The 20,144-nt window shown below is 37.9% G+C and overlaps 1 protein-coding gene across 1 annotated transcript; it reads right to left on the bottom strand.

Moving 5' to 3' along the window:
- Nucleotides 1-18,890: 18,890 nt before the first annotated feature.
- On the bottom strand, nt 18,891-19,349 carry LOC129924826 (uncharacterized protein DDB_G0290685-like). The gene has a single exon (XM_056022135.1). It carries the CDS (start codon nt 19,347-19,349, stop codon nt 18,891-18,893), a length of 459 nt encoding a protein of 152 aa, XP_055878110.1.
- Nucleotides 19,350-20,144: the final 795 nt, after the last annotated feature.

Here is a 20,144-nt window from a genome sequence, read left to right as displayed (position 1 = left end):
ATCCCCAATAGTAGGCCTACACTAATTTCATTATGTTTTCGTGATCCCCAATAGTAGGCCTACACTAATTTCATTATGTTTTCGTGATCCCCAATAGTAGGCCTACACTAATTTCATTATGTTTTCGTGATCCCCAATAGTAGGCCTACACTAATTTCGTTATGTTTTCGTGAGGATATGAACTTGTTCGAAGCATGTGTTCTCTCAGCAGTGGATCTCACTTGTGTTTTAACCAACTCCAAGAAATTGACTTGATATTTGTTCTTCCAAATCTTCAAGTGACAGATTCTGCTTAAGAAAAAAAAAATGAGTCCAAGATTCTCTTCATGTAGTCTGCAATTTGTTCTCTCTTGTTTAAATTTGGGAGTCTCGCTGTCAACTCTGTTCCGTACTCTCAGACAAACTTAGTTTTGTAGTCTCACTGTAAATTTTGTTCCCTACTCTCAGACAAACTTAAATTTGGAGTCTCACTGTCAATTCTGTTCCGTACTCTTAGACAAACTTAAATTTGGAGTCTCACTGTCAATTCTGTTCCGTACTCTCAGACAAACTTAAATTTGGAGTCTCACTGTTAATTCTGTTCCGTACTCTCAGACAAACTTAAATTTGGAGTCTCACTGTCAATTCTGTTCCGTACTCTTAGATAAACTTAAATTTGGAGTCTCACTGTCAATTCTGTTCCGTACTCTCAGACAAACTTAAATTTCCCTCCAAGCGATAACTGAATTCGAGCTTTGTTGGTCTCTTGGCTTTCAATTTTTGGCAATAACTTTAAAAACTCATTAAATTCAGAGTTGTATTTCAATGCAAAGTCTATACTTGATCTTGTGAAGAGTAAGCAGAGCAAACAGATTTACCTTCTCAGAACCAACCCTTTTTGGCATTACCTGAAAGAACAGTGCCTTTGAAAGCTTCTTTTCCTTTCCTTTAGCCGATTCTTTATGCCTTAGAAGAATGTGGGCGTGTACAAGTTTTGCCCTCAGAGATTTAAACACATCTAATAAATTTGATTCAAGCTGGTCTACAGCTTTCATTTACTTTTTTTTTCATGTATGTAGCCTACAATGTCTAGTTTTTGCTGGAAAAGTTTATCTTAGCTTGATGACCCTCACCACTTTATGCCCCGTGCTGACCGTACCCGCACATTGCTAGCTACGCCTCTGAGTCACGTGATAAATGTTCATTATAAAAGCTAGTTCCCTTGGTCTTTTTTTTTCTTTTGAAAGTGTTTTGTGGATCATTTGAAAGTGTTTTGTGGATCATTTGAAAGTGTTTTGTGGATCATTTGAAAGTGTTTTGTGGATCATTTGAAAGTGTTTTGTGGATCATTTGAAAGTGTTTTGTGAATCATTTGAAAGTGTTTGTGGATCATTTGAAAGTGTTTTGTGAATCATTTGAAAGTGTTTGTGGATCATTTGAAAGTGTTTGTGGATCATTTGAAAGTGTTTTGTGAATCATTTGAAAGTGTTTGTGGATCATTTGAAAGTGTTTGTGGATCATTTGAAAGTGTTTGTGAATCATTTGAAAGTGCTTTGTGGATCATTGGAAAGTGTTTTGTGGATCATTTGAACGTGTTTTGTGGATCATTTGAAAGTGTTCCTGCGCCAAGCGTTCTGAATTTATTTCCCAAGCATCTACAATGCACTTTGTCTCAGACTATCAAAAAGAGTGCGGTGATAGCACTGTCAGATGACCTCCCCCCCCCCACACCGCCCAACTCACTTTTAAAACGTGGAATGAATCAACACGAAACATAATTGGAAAAGTTGACAGTTTTGTCACTATTAGTGTTTACCTAATGTGCATGTATCGATCACATAGTAAGAAATAACGCCATCTATTTGTTGTTGCCGCACCTATAAATGGAAGAAATGGTGATCAATTAGTAAGGACTCTATACTTATACAGACTATATATTTATAGAAATTCTGTATCGAGCTTTGAAAAAGTGAACAAGAGTTTTTCATCAAGTTTTGAAAAATTAGAGAGTCACCTTTAGACAAATACGTTGATCTGATCCTAATACAAGAACCATCTTTTATTTCACAATCTCCACCCACTTCCACGTTCAAAAATAATAATGAAGTGGAAATACAATCCTGGCTGTGTGAGATGAATAATAGATGCTGTTACCTTTCCTTGATTTACTCTTCAATAGTGAAGTCACTTTTCTTGAACTGTATGTATTTTGTGTTTACATTCCCTACGTTTCAAAGTTCACAAATAGTCTCTATCACTGTTTTGATTCTTTTTGACAAAGCGTATATCAACAGTGTCTGTCTATCTGTCTGTCTGGTCAAAGGTTTCTACACATCATTCCTCACACACCCAATCTCGGATCAAGTTGTTCACAATTAGTTCTTGTACCTGACAACACAAGAATCAATCAAATAACTAATGAGTTAACTGACTATTTGTAATTAATTATTTTGTTTGGTATCGAACAAGGGAAAGAAATTTTACTTTAGTAATGTGGTAGTATAAATAAATTAAATTACACCCCTTTATACTTTATGTAGAGAATTAGGTCGTTTGAAACTAGCAATAGATAGATATAAAACCTTATATTTCCAATAAACTTCACTAGCACAGTGGTTAGTGTATTGATTAGAGTACAGGCCCTTGAGCCCTCCAGTATGAATTCAAGTGGTACAACTTTTTTTTTACATAAAATGCATTTAATAAGCGATCATAGTCACATGACATTTAATAAGCGATCATAGTCACATGACATTTAATAAGCGATCATAGTCACATGACATTTAATAAGCGATCATAGTCACATGACATTTAATAAGCGATCATAGTCACATGACATTTAATAAGCGATCATAGTCACATGACATTTAATAGGCGATCATAGTCACATGACATTTAATAAGCGATCATAGTCACATGACATTTAATAAGCGACCATAGTCACATGACATTTAATAAGCGATCATAGTCACATGACATTTAATAAGCGATCATAGTCACATGACATTTAATAAGCGATCATAGTCACATGACATTTAATAAGCGATCATAGTCACATGACATTTAATAAGCGATCATAGTCACATGACATTTAATAAGCGATCATAGTCACATGACATTTAATAAGCGATCATAGTCACATGACATTTAATAAGCGATCATAGTCACATGACATTTAATAAGCGATCATAGTCACATGACATTTAATAAGCTATCATAGTAACATTACACATTACCTCTTCCCTCCCCCGCCCCTTTCCCAACTGGTCCAGACAAGTGATAGGACCACAGCGTATTGAGAAAGTGATAGGACCACAGCGTATTGAGAAAGTGATAGGACCACAGCGTATTGAGAAAGTGATAGGATCACAGCGTATTGAGAAAGTGATAGGATCACAGCGCATTGAGAAAGTGATAGGATCACAGCGCATTGAGAAAGTGATAGGATCACAGCGTATTGAGAAAGTGATAGGATCACAGCGCACTGAGAAAGTGATAGGATCACAGCGCATTGAGAAAGTGATAGGATCACAGCGCACTGAGAAAGTGATAGGATCACAGCGCATTGAGAAAGTGATAGGATCATAGCGCATTGAGAAAGTGATAGGATCACAGCAGACAAACGCTGACGGCGAAAAGAAAATCTAAATCGACCGCCTGCGGACAATGGTTATGCTTGCACTGAATGTGGCAAAATATGTAGGTCACAGCTTGGACTGCGCAGCCACGGGAAATACTGCATTCCTCACTAATCTTCGGACTCGAAGACTAGCCTTATTATTATTAGATCTATTACAAATGTAATGACATGATTGATCCAAACTAATTGATACAACTACGCTCAGAATAAGCTTTGTTGTTTTGTTTTAAACATTTGTGTTTTTCCTTTTGATAATCCCCTCACTCTCTGTCTTGGACGTTATTTCTCCCACATCCATTCTCGGATCAAGTGGAACATGTACACAATTAGTCACTGTGCCTAACAAATCACGTTTTTTTAAAAAATAGATTTTCTTGTTTTCTTTTGAAATGATGTTTAAAAAAAAATGTAAGTTGAAATATAAGTGAATTAACAAGTAAAAGATTAAAAATACTTTTTAAAAAAAGATTAATACAGCTTATAGAGCGATTTTATTTTTCTTAAAAACTCATGAATGTTCGATTAAAAACCAATGGAATATTGTTTAGCCCGTCCCCTATCCCCTTCTTGCCGAGAAAGAATCCTGGTTAAATGAATGTTTAGATCATTGACTTATATATATCTAGACTGGACATGGAGAATTTTTAACACTCAAAAAATGTCGTGAAGAATTTTTAGAAAGTTGGATCAAGGCGTTGTTTTGTAAAGTAGTTAAAAGAAGTAAAGTTATGTTTTTTCAACCCTAACCTATGTAACATATAATTTAATTTTTAGATCTAAGATCTAGTAATTGAATTTTAAAAAAATAAGAGTACGCTTCTCTCATAATTATTATTTTGCAATTTTTAGATACATAATCTAGAAAGATATAGGTAATCAATCTATTTAAATGTACATAAGATGATTTAAATCAACATGAATTATTGCCATCTAGGATTTTTGAAACATTATCTCAATGGAAACAAACAGGAAATGGCCTTCTTTCAGATATTTGCGTGAATATCCGAGAAATGATTTTGCATTATTTCTAAACTTTGAAAACTAAAGATCATTACTTTTCTAAAAACAGAAAAGATTGATTGGGGCGACTCCCCTTAGAGCCTGAAAAAAGAGTTTACATTCATAAAAATCTATATATGTATAGGTCTATCAATTGATCTATCGCGGATAAGAATTTATTTCCGGTTTCCAGTTTAGATATAATATATAAGTCTATGGTATGGATCTAGTACACTTTTTAAATATTCCAATGATAAGCATTTAGATCATTTAGATCTAGACTTAGAAGACGATCCTCGAAATTTCGCTAAAGATTAATTTATTAAACTCTTGAATCAATAAAGCCTACATTCGGAAAATTCCGAAAGCGATATTCCGTTCAAGAACGCAATAGTCGTTTCAAAACTGATGTTGCACCTAGACCTATATCGAAATCTTTAGCCAAATTTAAATTTGTAAATTTTTTACTTGAAAAATTATAACGGTCAGACTAGAGTTTTCCCCGTGTGGCCTACGAGCAAGTAATTCTTTTCTCAGCGATATACATCGACTATTAAATTTCTGGGAAAATCGTTAGAGCCTTTTTTGAGATCAGCTGTTCTCCCACCCACCCAGGTTCCTCCATGAAGGAGTGACTTGAATAGAGGTATTGTAAAAACTTTCTATTTTTATCCAAGTCAAGTTTCACCTTCCAAAGCTCAACATAAAATCTTTTGAATCCATTATTGAATACAAAATTTGGCCATGGTCAACTCTTCATCTTGGGAAACTTAGTGAAGCAATTCTTAGTTAGCTCTTCACCTTAGGAAACTTAGTAAAGCAATTATTAGTTAGCTCTTAGCCTTTAAGCAACTCTATGAAGCAATTCTCAAGTTTGTGAATCCTATACTCTTAAGCGAGCAATTCTTTTATATATGTATGTATGTATGTATAAATATTTATATATAAATTTTATTTCGAAAACGGCTCTAACGATTTTCTTTAAAATTTCAAGGTATGTGCATAATAGTGAGAAAAAAAATTCTCAACTCATTGGCCACATCGGGAAAACTCGAGGTCGACCGTTATATCGGTTTGAAATTGCCTCATTATCGAAAAATTAATTTTGGCTAGAATGTTTTTTTTAATGAAAATTTTCCATGACGTAAATGCGAAAAACGCTGCTTACGTCACTAGGCTTACCGCAGTACACTAAAATATTTCTTTGCAAACAAGAACGAGTTTTAAAGAACCATTAGACCTAATTAAACATTTGCGCACCATCTTACTGTAGATTGATTTATTATAGAACTATGAAAGAAAAGTAATTAAATTAAATGTGCCGATGTATAATTAGTTATTGTGTTTTAAGTGCTTAATAAATTGTTTACACTTTAATTGCGTAGAGTGGTGTAGATACCTTTTACATTGTTGTTTATTTTGCTGGTGACCTCCAGCTGTCTCGTTCTGAGGCCGCATGCAACCAGGTGCTCTCTTCAATGTCAGCTAAGGCAAGTTGGTGCCTAAGCTGGTTTTTTAAGCGTTTCGGTGTTATGTCGACCACTTTTTTAGCTCACCAAAAAAAGACTGCCTTTGGCATACAGGATACTGCTCTGTCCAGCGTAACTGTCGGACTTAAAGAATTCCCTCTATACAAAGGCTGCGGATACACATTTGAGACCAAAAGAAAATCTTAATCGACCACCTGCGGACAATGGTTATCCTTGCCCTAGATGTTGCAAAATATGTAGGTCACAGCTAGGGCAGCGTATTCACGGGAAATACTGCAATCCTTATTATTCTTCGGACTCGAAGACAAGCCTTAAAATTATTATTATTTTATTGGTGAATTATTACCATGTGTTCTTGCTTCGGTGTTTACTTCCCCTACTAAAACAAAGGAAATGGTCATAACACAGCTTCTCTACGCCTTACTTGCTCACACTGAACATGATATCTAGCTAGCGGTCAACGAGTTTGCGTTCGCTACAGCCTCTTTTGATTTAACTATAAACCTCGGTAAAAAGCTTGGGGTTAGGGCGTGGTGACGAAAGGCGCAGGGGAGTGCTGAATGGAGGGATGTGTAAAAGCAGGCCATATCCCTCCACGGGCTGTAGCACCACTGGGATAATTGGATGGCAAAAGCCGGTATGAACTTTTTATAGTCCGACAGTCAGGCTGGGCAGGGCACGTATCTCGTATAGGTAACGAACATATTGTTTGGCGTAACAGAGGTGCCCCACGGAAACGTTTCTTTAGAAAACTAATGCAATGATTGAAGTCTATTAAGAAAAAATTTGCCATTTTACTTTGTCACAAAGTGCCTGTTTTACCCTATAACGTAGAGATTTGCGTCACTTGATGTTTTGTACTAAAGCCATAATGAATATACTAATTCCATAATTAAATATCTGAACGTAACCATCTAAGAAGTTACACTGCAAAGAGTTTCTTCCAAGCCAATAATAGTAGGCCTACAATAGTTTTACTAAAAAAATGGATTGCAAAACTATAAGACGGACGTGAGCTGTTGTTTGTCTAGAGGACTTAAGAAACTTTATATTTAATCGCCATGTACAATTACATTCAGAACTTACAGAACACTAAAGCAACTCTTCGATTTGTAGTCTTTATCTGATTGTTCATTTTCGTAATTACAAAAATATTCCCAAAATGACTTCGGGCATATAACCTTTCTTGTGAAATTATTTAACCGAGCCGAGCGAGGCTCGGCCACCTGATATTTAGATTTACACATATATCAGGTTTGTAGAATTCGTCAAGATTGAGACATTGATTTCGGCAGCTCTCTAGTGGAATGCAGATAATGTTTGTTGAGAATGCTGAAAAGAAGAAAGGAAAGATAATTTAGTATTTTAAAGTAGTTTTTTTTTTTTTTTTCATAATAAAATTCAGACATTGTGTGATGTGAACAAATGCATTGAACTTTTGTTTAAAAAGGTGTTCAGAATTGTATGTTTATATGTAGCCTAGAATTAAACACCGACTACGCCCAATGATTTGTCCCCTGAGTATATGCTGTTTATTTTGATCATTAAACACCCTCCCTTACTTTTAAATTTCCATAAAACGCCAGGGAATCTCACCCCCCCCCCTTTTTTTATTGCATCCTGCACATCGTACCACTCTCCCACATAGTACTATGGCCGGACTCCCTCCCCCCCTGCCCTACACATCGTACCAATCTCCCACATAGTACTATGGCCGGACTCCCTCCCCCCTTGCCCTACACATCGTACCACTCTCCCACATAGTACTATGGCCGGACTCCCTCCCCCCCTTGCCCTACACATCGTACCACTCTCCCACATAGTACTATGGCCGGACTCCCTCCCCCCTTGCCCTACACATCGTACCACTCTCCCACATAGTACTATGGCCGGACTCCCTCCCCCCTTGCCCTACACATCGTACCACTCTCCCACATAGTACTATGGCCGGACTCCCTCACCCCTTGCCCTACACATCGTACCACTCTCCCACATAGTACTATGGCCAGACTCCCCCCCCTGCCCTTCACATCGTACCACTCTCCCACATAGTACTATGGCCGGACTCCCTCCCCCCTTGCCCTACACATCGTACCACTCTCCCACATAGTACTATGGCCGGACCCCCCCCCACCCTCCCTAATGTTTTGTTTGTAATGAAAGGCCCTTTCCTTATATACCATACTTTGAGTCTGTACATTATAAAATATGTTGAATTGTAACGGCCCACTTTATAACGCACACTCTTCTTTTTGACCGTGAATTATAGTATCACTTTTCGCCCCCTCCTTCGGTTATGGTTATATTTATTTAGCACATCGTGTGGTATGCACTCTGGAATGTCGTCTCGATGGTCTCGGGTTCGAGCCCTGTCCGCCGTCATGCCCCCGCTTTGTTTCGGGAGGTTTGGTCTAGGATGTAATCATCTTTAATTCTAAAAGAACATCGGAAACATGTTAATCAATTGTAGGCCTGTCGTGCCCAGTAATCCTTCAAGGACTTTCTATTTGTCTACCCAAAAAAACTCAAGTAGATGATACATAGGACCTATAATAACCTGATAATAAAAACTCTCCCCCTAAAACAAAAAAGTCCTACATACTTCGGCTTCTCAATTCAATATAAAAATATTTGGTATGCTCTGTTTTTTTTTCCTTTTGTTACTTTTTCAGCTGTAACATATTTCGAAAAGCAATGTCTGGTGTAGGCCTATCATATGGGTACATTTAATTCGAAAAGACATCTAGATTAAAGAGCCCTTATATTCACGGCGAGAATTCGTTGGATTTCTAGTTTCAACAGAAGATAGTCATAGTCAAATTTAGTACTTCAAATGCAAAAGACTTCATACAGATATTCATCGAGCTTGAAAAAAAATATCATTTTGGTTTTATTAATTGCATTTGTTAAATTTGGACCGTTTCTACTCTAGATCTACATGGTTAAAAAAAAAGTGGCAATGTGCAAAATACAAAATTTAAAACTGAAGTGAAAAGGAAGTTGAATTGATTGCAATGGAAAAAAAGGAAGTACAAATTTGGATCTATTAAAATTAGTATCCCGGTCCCGGCTTTATCAAAACGTAGGCCAATTGGAACGGAACTGAATAAAAAAATCGTTTTCAGGAAAGTTAACTGCTGTCATGCCAAGCACTATTTCCAGTATTTAAGACAAAAAAAAGCATATTATGAGGTATCTACAGTGCTTTATCCTGCTATTTAAAAATTTCAGTTTAAAAACCAAATCTGCTATTCACTGCACTTTATGAGTGGAGCCCAGCGACTGGTAGAAATTAAATGTGTAACACCCTCTTGGCTACGCTCATGGAATTTGATGACTGGGTAAGTCATGGTTTGGCATTAAAATCTCATCTATAACAAAATTAAAGAAAAAAGTCACAAAATTCCATCCCCCCCCCCCTTTGCAGGGGATTTCATTTCGGGGAGTGGTAGGGTGAGCCCCAATCCCCCCCCCCCCGGCTATGCCCATGATCCGAGTCTATGGCTTACTGAGTATGGAAACACTTAAACATGTAGACCTCTAGCTCAGAGATTCTTAAACTTTTATTGACCCGGGGACCCTTTATAATTCAAAGCTTGCCACGGACCCCTAACAGAAAAAGCTACATAAATGCAGAGTATATAAGCAAGAAATGTAAAAAAAAAAAAATTGGTTGACGTAGTGTTAACTGAGATTATAACTTTTTGTTTAAAATAAAATGTAAAAATAAAGACTTTGGTTAGGGTTGATGAAATATTATGAAAATATTTATGTTCATCTCAATGTTTGTAGTAACTCTCCACGAGCACACATTTCTTTTATTTGTTAAGAGGTTGAAGACGGCAATGAATCCATGTATAAATACTAACACAGGAAAGCAGTCAACAACTTCTTTGCAATGACTCATCATGAGGAATATAATATTGGAGTCTGCTTTTGTCAACAGAATTTGTGGTTTACCCTCGTTCAATCATCGGTTTAGGTTCCTCTTTCAAGTCGTTTGTGGATATTTCATAAAGCCGCTCCTGTATTAATATGTATCATTTGTATTTGGGATCTCAGTTTATCCACATGCTAAAGAAGAATGTCTTCAAATCTTGTGTTGACGTCATGGGCGTAGCCAGGGGGGGGTTGGGGTTCAAACCTCCCCCCCCCCCGAAATGAAATCCCCCGCAGGGGGGGGGGGTGTCGGAATTTAGTGACTGCTGATTTTTTGCTTTGATTTTGTTTATTTTAGGTTAGATTTTAATACTTAACCATCACTTGCCCCAGCGCAGCCAAGGGGGTTTTGAGTTTAAAACCCCCTACCAGGGGGGTTTTGAGTTTGCAATGGCGGGGAGTCTACAATTTTTCCACTAATTCCAGGAAGAACCTATTCTAGGGCACAATAAACGTCTTCAGAAAGAATGATGTAAGAACGTAATAAAAATTATGTACATACATACATATAAACAGTCAGGAGGGGCGAGTGGATTATTTTTTTAAATTGTCCAATCGAATAAAATGACTTATAGCGAAAAATTATTTTTAATTTTATACAATTTCATCTTTCTTCGGACCCCCCCCCCCATTACGGTTGTCTCAGGATCCACAGTTTGAGAACCAGTGCTCTATCTAATAGTTCCTAGATTTCTTTACCAGATGTAGATCTTATCCATAGGCTACCAGCTTGAGGTGGGGAGACACAGTCCAAAATATTTTGAAAATATCAACACGTGAAATGTATTTCATTATTCACACATTGGTTGCCATTTAAAATGGACGTCTGAATCGTTGAGTTTTGTGTAGAGGAGGGAACCTATTGTCCGCCCACCTCTGAATACGCCAGAGGTCCTGGTGGTCACTTTTGCTCCATGAATAACTTACTTTTAATAATGTATTTGAGAAACGTTCATTAATTAACTTTTTTAACGAATAGACCACACGGTAAATCAGCTAACATTCAATAGCTCTATTTTTAGCAGGAATGTGTTCTGGAAATAAAGTGATGTCAATCTGATTCCTAATATGAGGATCAGTTTACCACTTGGTTTAATAAGTATTTATGATGTAGATTGTTTACTTTCGCTTGAAGGTTTGGAAAATATATATATTTATGATTTCAAAATAATTTACTTCACCATTAGGTATATGCTCCATGATATAAAATACATATTTTGTATGTCATATACGCCATGATATATAATACACATTTGGTATGTCTATTTCTGTTGTTGTACCGTAGGGTGTCCTTAGGCCTTAGGTTTGTACTCCATGACATAAAATACAAAACAGGTCTAGGTCTTCATGTTTTTCAAAGATATTGAGTGAGTAAACTGTGTTAAGTTAAGTAAGTTCTGTCATACTAACTACTATATTTACGCACAAAAAAAATGTTTACTTTTTTTTAAAGAGAAAAAATCTATTTAGCATGCATATAACCTTTTACAAAACAATTACATAAATTACATATTCATTATAAGACATTCGTTGGGATGGACATTGTATTGTATGTTTAGCATACATTTGCACCTATCCTTTGATCTGCTGGACCGTTTGAGCACCACACAAGATCTGTAAACCTTTTCTCCATTCCTTTCTGTCGTTTGTCTTTGATAGAATTTCATTCTGATGTTCTTTCTGAAAATATTGAAACCTGCCCTTTTACCTGCCTGGATGGACCACTTCGGGGGCCGATTTAGAGTTTGTGTTTCCACAAAATCTGTCTTTGTAACCTTGTTTTTTTTTTGGTTTTTAATACTAATAATAATAATTATCTTTATTGTCCGTAAGAAAATTTGTTTTACAATTTGTGCATTACACCAAACAAAACATTGTAACTATAAAAAAAAACAAAATGTATATTCACACATGACTCACTCATAATTTACACGTGAAAAGCTTATATCAATTTGTTTCTATTTAATGATTTGATTGCCACGGAACAAAAGAGCCTTTATGTCTGTTTATCTTTGCTATCGGTGTTTTGTATCTCTTTTGTGATAGTAAAATCACAAAATCCTGATCCAATGGGTGATTTTTAGCGGCCCCCGAAAGGGGAAAAGACCCTATTAGTTTTGTGCGAAATGTCTGTCCGTCTGTCCCGTTTAGATCTCGTAAACTAGAAAAGATATTGAAAATCCGACATCACAGTATTTTAGACCATTCGAAGTTCTGATTCAACGGCTACTTTTTTTTTTCTGAAAGCGAAAAATCTCATTTTTAAAATCAGTTATGCAAGCAGTTTTTTAAAGAGAAAAAGCTAATTAGTATGCATTATAAGTTAAACCTAATTTAAAACGAATAGTAATCTTGTAAACTACATTTTCCTGAACTTTTACCTTAACCAGATAACAACAACAAAGGATTCGAATAAGAGATTGAGCCTTTTCAAAACAATTAGATCAATTATAAGACATCAGTTAGGCCATGGGAGGCGCGGTGGCTGAGCTGTAAAGCGCTTGGCTTCCGAACCGGGGGTCCCGGATTCGAATCCTGGTGAAGACAGGGATTTTTAACTTTGGAATCTTTTGGCGCCTCTGAGTCCACTCAGCTCTAATGGGTACCTGACATTAGTTGGGGAAAAGTAAAGGCGGTTGGTCGTTGTGCTGGCTACATGACACCCTCGTTAACCGTAGGCCACAAAAATAGATGAACTTTACATCATCTGCCCTATAGACCACAAGGTCTGATAGGGGAACTAGTTAGGCCAGGTTCACATCTAACTTTATATTCACTTTCACCTAACCTTTGATCTGCGGGACCGTTGGGGCACTACACAAGATCTGTTAACCTTCTTTCTCCATTCTGATCTCTCATTTGTCTTTGATATAATTTCATTCGGATGTTCTTTCTGAAAATATTGAAGCCTGCCTGGGTGGACCACTTCGGGGGCCGATTTTGAGTTTGTGTTTCCACACAAACTGTCTTTTCTAACCTTGTTTATTTCTAGAATCTTTTTAGCTTTTTTATGGATTGTTTGTCTCAAACAACTGCCCAAATGGGATTCGTTTTTCGCCAATGATTTTGCCAGCAGCATTTAGGATTCTATGGAGTTTATTTTTATTTCTAAAGCTCAGATTGCCATACCAGGCAGTCATATTAAAACTTAAAATATTGCAGATGTGAGCGTGATAAAACATAGCCAAGGCCTTTTCACTAACATTAAACGAGGACAGTTTTCTCAGTAATCGTAATCTTTGCTCCCCTTTTTTGCTGATATAATCAGTATTTGCAGTAAAATGTTGTTTATTGTCTAGGATGGTACCGGTACCAAGGTATTTAAACGTTTCTCAATAGTCTCTCCAGCTACAGAAACAATATCATTTTCCTTCTTTTCCCTACGAAAATCGATTATTATTTCTTTGTTTTTTTTAACATTTAATAACAAAAAATTATCTTTACAGTATTTTTCAATGTGTTCTATTTCTCTGAAATACTCATTTACGTCTGAGCTCTCTGAGAGCAGGGCAAGAAGAGACTATTGGACTGAAAATCATTGGTGTACAAAATGAACCACAATGGCGATGTCACAGCCCCCCTGGGACGCCGCTGTGTTAACTATGCGTGCATTTGATATTACATTGTTTACCCTAACCCTCTGAGGTCTTTGGGTCAAAAATTCCTTAGCCTATAGTATTATATATATGGACTAATCTTCAACGCTCTCATTTTTTCAATAAGTAAATGAAGCTGTATGGTATTAAAAGCTGATGAGAAATCAATAAAGAACAATCTTACATAAGTGTTAGGTAAGTCCAGATGTTTGTTAACACATTTTAAAATATTTAGGATGGCATCGTCAACACCATTACTGTGACGACTTCCTAATTTTAATGAACCACAAAACATGGAAGTAACAAACTCGACTAGCTTTCTTTTCTATGAATACAGCACTTTATTTCCTCTCTAGTTTCTACCTCACAACCTACACTAACAGGCCTAGCCGCTCTACTGACTTCTGCATTCCTGACCTCTCGTTACCCCGCTAGGCTGACCCATTTAACCGCTGGACAGGTACAGAACAGGGGCGTAACTTAAGGGTGACACTCGTGCTCCGCGACATACACACACACACACCAAGATCCTTTCACAACATTCCCCCCACCTTTCAGAAGCTGTTGGTACAACAGCACAACAAACTATCCCAAAACTAACATTTTAACTATCATATGAAAGTGATTTATAAAATAGGAACAAATTTCAGATAAAGTATGAATCACACAATAAATGAGCATAAGGATACAAGACAAGATATGCATAAAAATTAAAGGACATGGAACATAAGGAAGCAATTCATAAAAGAGTAATAAAAAAATAAATGTAATAATAATAACTATAATAATCATAATAACAGCAATGAAATCAGCTCTTGACGACGTTCATGTTTTTCGTTCCGAGCGACTTCCATGTGAATATGTGCGGGTCGTCCATGAAAGTTAATGCACATTGAAAATCCCCGTCAATGTATTACACACAATGTTCCTATGTAGTCTTGAAGTTCAAGTTGGAATTCATAGAGCCCAACGTGTCAGTTTTGCACTGGTTATCTTCTTAGTATTTAATGCTATAAGAGGTGCATGGTCAGTGTGCAGAACAAATGGTGCCCCTGCTAAGTATTTGGAAAACTTATTGATGGCCCACACAATTGCCAAACACTCCCTTTCTATTACTGCATACCTTTTTTCTGTTTCCCACAGTTTTCTGCTGGAATATAATACTGGATGTAAATGTACTTCCTGCATAAGGCAGGCTCCTAAGCCAACGGATGAGGCATCAGTAAAAAGGGTGAAAGGCTTTGTTACATCAGGCAATTTCAGAATAGGTTCCGTCTGAAAGGCCTGTCTCAAGTTCTGCAAGGCCTGCTCACATTCATCATTCCATGTGAGCTTCTTGGATGCCCTAAGCTCTGTGTCTGTGTTTCTCCCGTCTTTGTTCTCGTTAACGAAGTAATAGGTTCCAACAAAGACGCGAAATTTGGGATAAACTTCCTATAATAGTTGCAAAGACCTATCAAAGCTCGCACTTCTTTAAGTGATGTAGGCGTCTTCAGCTCTAAAATTTTCTGCACCGTTCCATGGACAGGTTTTAATTGACCTTTACCAACGACGTGCCCTAAAAATTGGATTTCGCCCATTCCAACCTCTGTCTTACTGGGTCTGGCCGTCAAACCATGCTGTCTCAATAACAATAGCAGGGATTGTATGCCCTCTACATGCTCCTCCCAACTGTTGTGGAATAAGCAGATGTCATCCAAATAAGCTACAACATCTGTACGACCCTCAAGCACTCTTCGAACTAGTTTGTTGAAGGTGGACGGTCGGTGCATTGGAGAGGCCAAAGCTCATGTAGTTCCAATGGTAGAGTTCAAACGGCGTGATGAAGGCGGTGAGTGGCTTCGCTCTTTCTGTAAGGGGTATCTGATAATATCCCCGAGACAAATCTAACTTGCTGAAAATTCTTGCTTGTGCTAACTTAACAAACAAATCTTCTGGATTTGGCATGGGTTCACAATCTGGCACTGTTACCTTGTTGAGATGACGGTAATCTATGCATAATCTTATCTCATCCTTATTTTTTTTTCTTACAATAATAATTGGTGCTGAGTAGGGCGAGTCCGATCTCTCGATGATTCCTTCTTCCAGTAGCTCATGTATTTCCTTTAGCACTGCATCTCTGTGATGTAATGGGATGTCATATGGCCGCAACTTAATCGGTTTTGTCGACGTTAACTTTATGTCATGTCTAATTGTCGTTGTTCTTCCTGGTGTAGGAATTAATATGTCTTTAAAAGAGTCTAACATCTCCAGTATTTTCATTCTAACTCCCTGTGGTGCAGCTCCTATTTTGACATCATGCCAGTCTTCTTTTCCTCTTGGAAGTAGCGGTAATTCTGGACCTACGTCATCTCCATCATTTTCTTCACAAAGAAATGCACATGCTATTTGAGCTATGCCACTTGTCACTGCCGATTCAGTTGTACCATTGTCGTTGGCCAGTTCTAATTCGCAAGGTCGTAGGTGAAAATCACTAAGAATATTTGAGTGAAATATTTTTCTTTTTCCTCTAATTTCAACTTCATAATCCACATTGGATATCCTTTTCGTGACTTCAAAAGGTCCTTGCCATGCTAGTTGCAATTTATTTGTTTTTGAAGGGAGAAGAACCCTAATTTGTTGCCCGGTTTTAAAAGGTCTTAATTTTCGACCTCTGTTGACTCTTTGTCTAACTAGTTCCCCCCTTTCTTCTAGGGCCGCTCTCGCTGCCTGACATGCAGTGACGATTCTGCTTCGGAGATCTATCACTTTCTCGTACGTGGTGCGGCTGTCGGGGTCAATGTTCTGTTTGTACACCAATGTTTTCAGAATGTCTAAAGGGCCCCTAGGCTTTGCTCCATATACTAGCTCAAAGGGTGAAAATCCTGTGGAAGTTTGAGGTATTTCTCGATACGCAAACAAAACGCAAGGAAGAAGTAGATCCCAGTTTTCTGGTTTCTCGGACGACACCTTACTCAGTATACTTTTGATTGTTCCATTCAGTCTTTCACAGACCCCATTGCTCTGAGGGCAATATGGTGAGGTAAATACTTGATGAATTCCCAGTGTGCCAGTTATTTGCTTGGTTAGTTCTGCTACGAACTGGGGTCCTCTGTCTGAGAGAATGGTATCTGGGAGCCCCGTTCTAGCGAAAAACATAATCAATGCCGACGTAATATCATCAGCAGTTGTGGACTTCAGATGAATAGCTTCTGGCCACCTTGTAGCGAGATCAACTACTGTGAGAATGTATCGATGGCCCCTGGCTGACATTTTGGGTTCATTGGTCCCACTATATCAATGGGTATTTTTTCAAAGGGTTTCTCAGCTAGATCTGTTCGCTGTAATGGAGCCTGTCTTGGTGGTCGTTTGTCTTTAAGCATACAAACCTGACATGACCTAACATAATTTGTTACATTCTTAGTCATATTGGGCCAGTAGAAGGCTGTCTGGATTCTTTGTTTCGTCTTTAATATACCCAAAATGACCTGCGACTGACAAGTCATGGGCTTGATGCAAAATTTGGGGTCTATATTTTTGTGGCGCCACAAGCTGTATGAGCTCCCCTTTTGTATCTGAATATTTCAGCACCAACGTGTTGTTTTTGATCAGAAAGGAATGTTCCGTTTTTTTTTACTTCACCACTGATTTCTCTTTGGCAAATTTAAATATTTTCTCTAGTGACGGATCGGAACTCTGCCCTTCTTGAAACTCCTCTGGCGACCACATTTGACTCTCGCTATGAGACTCCCGAATCGCACTGCCATTTTCTTCTAGAGCCGTATCTGTTTCGTTCTCCATTATGCCGGGTTCACTAATCAAAGTTTTTGCTTCAGTCTCTTCTCTCTGTCTTTGTCTAGCTTGTTGTCTGGTCTCCATTAATAGGACTTCTTCTCTGCACCATTTGTTGATTTCACCTTTTCTTAAATGTGGCATTCGTGAATGTATGTTACCTATGATCAAATCATATGGGCCATCTTTAAAAACTACAGCCATCACCTCTCCCTTCACATACGGTGTATTTACAATCACTTTAGCCACCGGCCAGCTGTACCTTTGTCCTCCAAAGACCTCAACCTGCTTCCAGGTCCCTGTATATTGGTCTTTCTCGAAAAATGTATCTCTGACTGCGATTAGTGTTGCTCCCGTATCCATGATAGTCAAGGCTCTCTTCTCGCCTACAAGCGTAGTGAAGCAAGTAACTTCCCCATCACCGTTGTTAAGCACTGCAACATAGGCTCTGTTATTGTAATCTGATCTGTACCCCGCTTGTTGATGCAGGCCTCCTCTTCCTCCCCTATTTCTCTGTCGACTATTGTCACAGTTTCTGGCTATATGTCCGTACGTGCCACATTCAAAACAGCGCCTCGATTCTATAGTGGACAAACTCCTAGGCCTCATGCCGTCATTATGTTGCCTAAGTGTGGGCCGAGAACGCTGCCCCACTTGTATATTCGATACATTTCTAGTGGCAAATACAATGTCAGGTTGCTCATTCTAGCAAGTTACTCGTTTGTCCGGACGAGCAGCCATATACCTTTGACACAGTTCTGTCAAACTTTTGAGATCTCTGGGTTGTCTTTCTTGTATAAATCTAAATAATTGTCCGTCACACAAAGTTAGTACTCTGTCTATTAAGAGGAACTCTTTGAGCTTACTAAAAGTTTTGTCTAGACCGGTCGCGTCAAACCATTTATCGAATGTCGTTGTCCATTAACAAAAACTTTAAAATCCTGTCCGTCTTTGGGTTTCGTAGCGTAGTATCTTCGTCTGTAACCGTCCTCTGTAAAGTCGTAGAATTCCAGTAAAGTTTTTTTTTAATGTCTTATAATCTTTCATGCCTGATTCAGTCAGGGTCTGACATGCATCTAGCCCTTTACCCCCTATTAATGTCAGTAGTTGCGGTCCCCAAAGTTCCTGTCGGGTATCTGTGGATATCGCTATGGTCTCAAATCTACGTATATAAGAGTCTAGGTTATCCATTTGTTCGTCAAATTTGGGATTTTTTTCAAATAGTCGGCTACTACGTCCTAGCATGTCCGTCTTATTTCTTTCTTCTCCTGGCATGTCTGTATTATTTCTTTCTTCTCCTGGCATGTCTGTATTATTTCTTTCTTCTCCTGGCATGTCCGTCTTATTTCTTTCTTCTCCTGGCATGTCTGTATTATTTCTTTCTTCTCCTGGCATGTCTGTATTATTTCTTTCTTCTCCTGGCATGTCTGTATTATTTCTTTCTTCTCCTGGCATGTCTGTATTATTTCTTTCTTCTCATGGCATGTCTGTATTATTTCTTTCTTCTCCTGGCATGTCTGTATTGTTTCTTTCTTCTCCTGGCATGTCTGTATTATTTCTTTCTTCTCCTGGCATGTCTGTATTATTTCTTTCTTCTCCTGGCATGTCTGTATTGTTTCTTTCTTCTCCTGGCATGTCTGTATTATTTCTTTCTTCTCCTGGCATGTCTGTATTGTTTCTTTCTTCTCCTGGCATGTCTGTATTATTTCTTTCTTCTCCTGGCATGTCTGTATTATTTCTTTCTTCTCCTGGCATGTCTGTATTGTTTCTTTCTTCTCCTGGCATGTCTGTATTATTTCTTTCTTCTCCTGGCATGTCTGTATTATTTCTTTCTTCTCCTGGCATGTCTGTATTATTTCTTTCTTCTCCTGGCATGTCTGTATTATTTCTTTCTTCTCCTGGCATGTCTGTATTATTTCTTTCTTCTCCTGGCATGTCTGTATTACTTCCCTCTTTACTTACTGTTTTTTCACTAGTTCCTTGTTGGCCTTTTAGTTTTTCTAAATTCAGTTTATGCTCATTTTCCAAGTTAATTTTTTCTAACTGCTGCTTCCTATCCGCCTCTGCTTCTCTTTCTTTTCTATCCACCTCTGCTTCTCTTTCTTTTCTTTCCGCCTCTGCTTGCTTATCTTTCCTATCTGCTTCACGTTTTGCTCTTTCACTTTCCTGGTCCAGACAATTCTGCACCCACTGGTCAAGCTCTGTCCTCGATAACCCTCTTCTTTCTCCCAACGCATAATATCTTTCTACTTTCTCAACTTCACTAATAGTTTTCTCCATGTCAACACCGCCACACACCTCAAAGCTAAAATAAAAATGATTGAACTAGTAACCTGGCAATGGAAATACTTACCCACTACAAGGGCTACAGCAATACGTCTTTTACACTATTCTACAGCTCATTGGGAGTTAATTTTTTTTTTGATGAAATAAGGAACGATAAAATAGATACTGTCAAACTTTCATCCATATAGACACAGGGCAAAAATAAACAGATTTTATGTTAGCGATCTAGAAGATTAGAGTAAACAGAATGTATGCACAACCCTGTCACATCTAATATATAAGTATTAATGATCAAAAGAGAGTCTTGCGCTTGATACGACAATGCGCCCTTTACCCTAGGACACGCTCTACTGACAATAAACACACACTAGAACAAGCTATACAATAAAACAATCAACATCTACACATCATAGATTAGAAACTATTAGCTGAATGTTCAACCCA

Source organism: Biomphalaria glabrata, chromosome 1 (assembly GCF_947242115.1).
Source record: "Biomphalaria glabrata chromosome 1, xgBioGlab47.1, whole genome shotgun sequence".
NCBI classification, from domain to species: Eukaryota; Metazoa; Mollusca; class Gastropoda; family Planorbidae; genus Biomphalaria; species Biomphalaria glabrata.
Note: the sequence above shows the minus strand (reverse complement) of the source record. Positions and strands in the feature narration are given on the sequence as shown.

Bases quoted from the DNA above. Each gene is read 5' to 3' on its own strand.
- LOC129924826 (XM_056022135.1), bottom strand. From the start codon at position 19,349: ATGCCAGGAGAAGAAAGAAATAATACAGACATGCCAGGAGAAGAAAGA.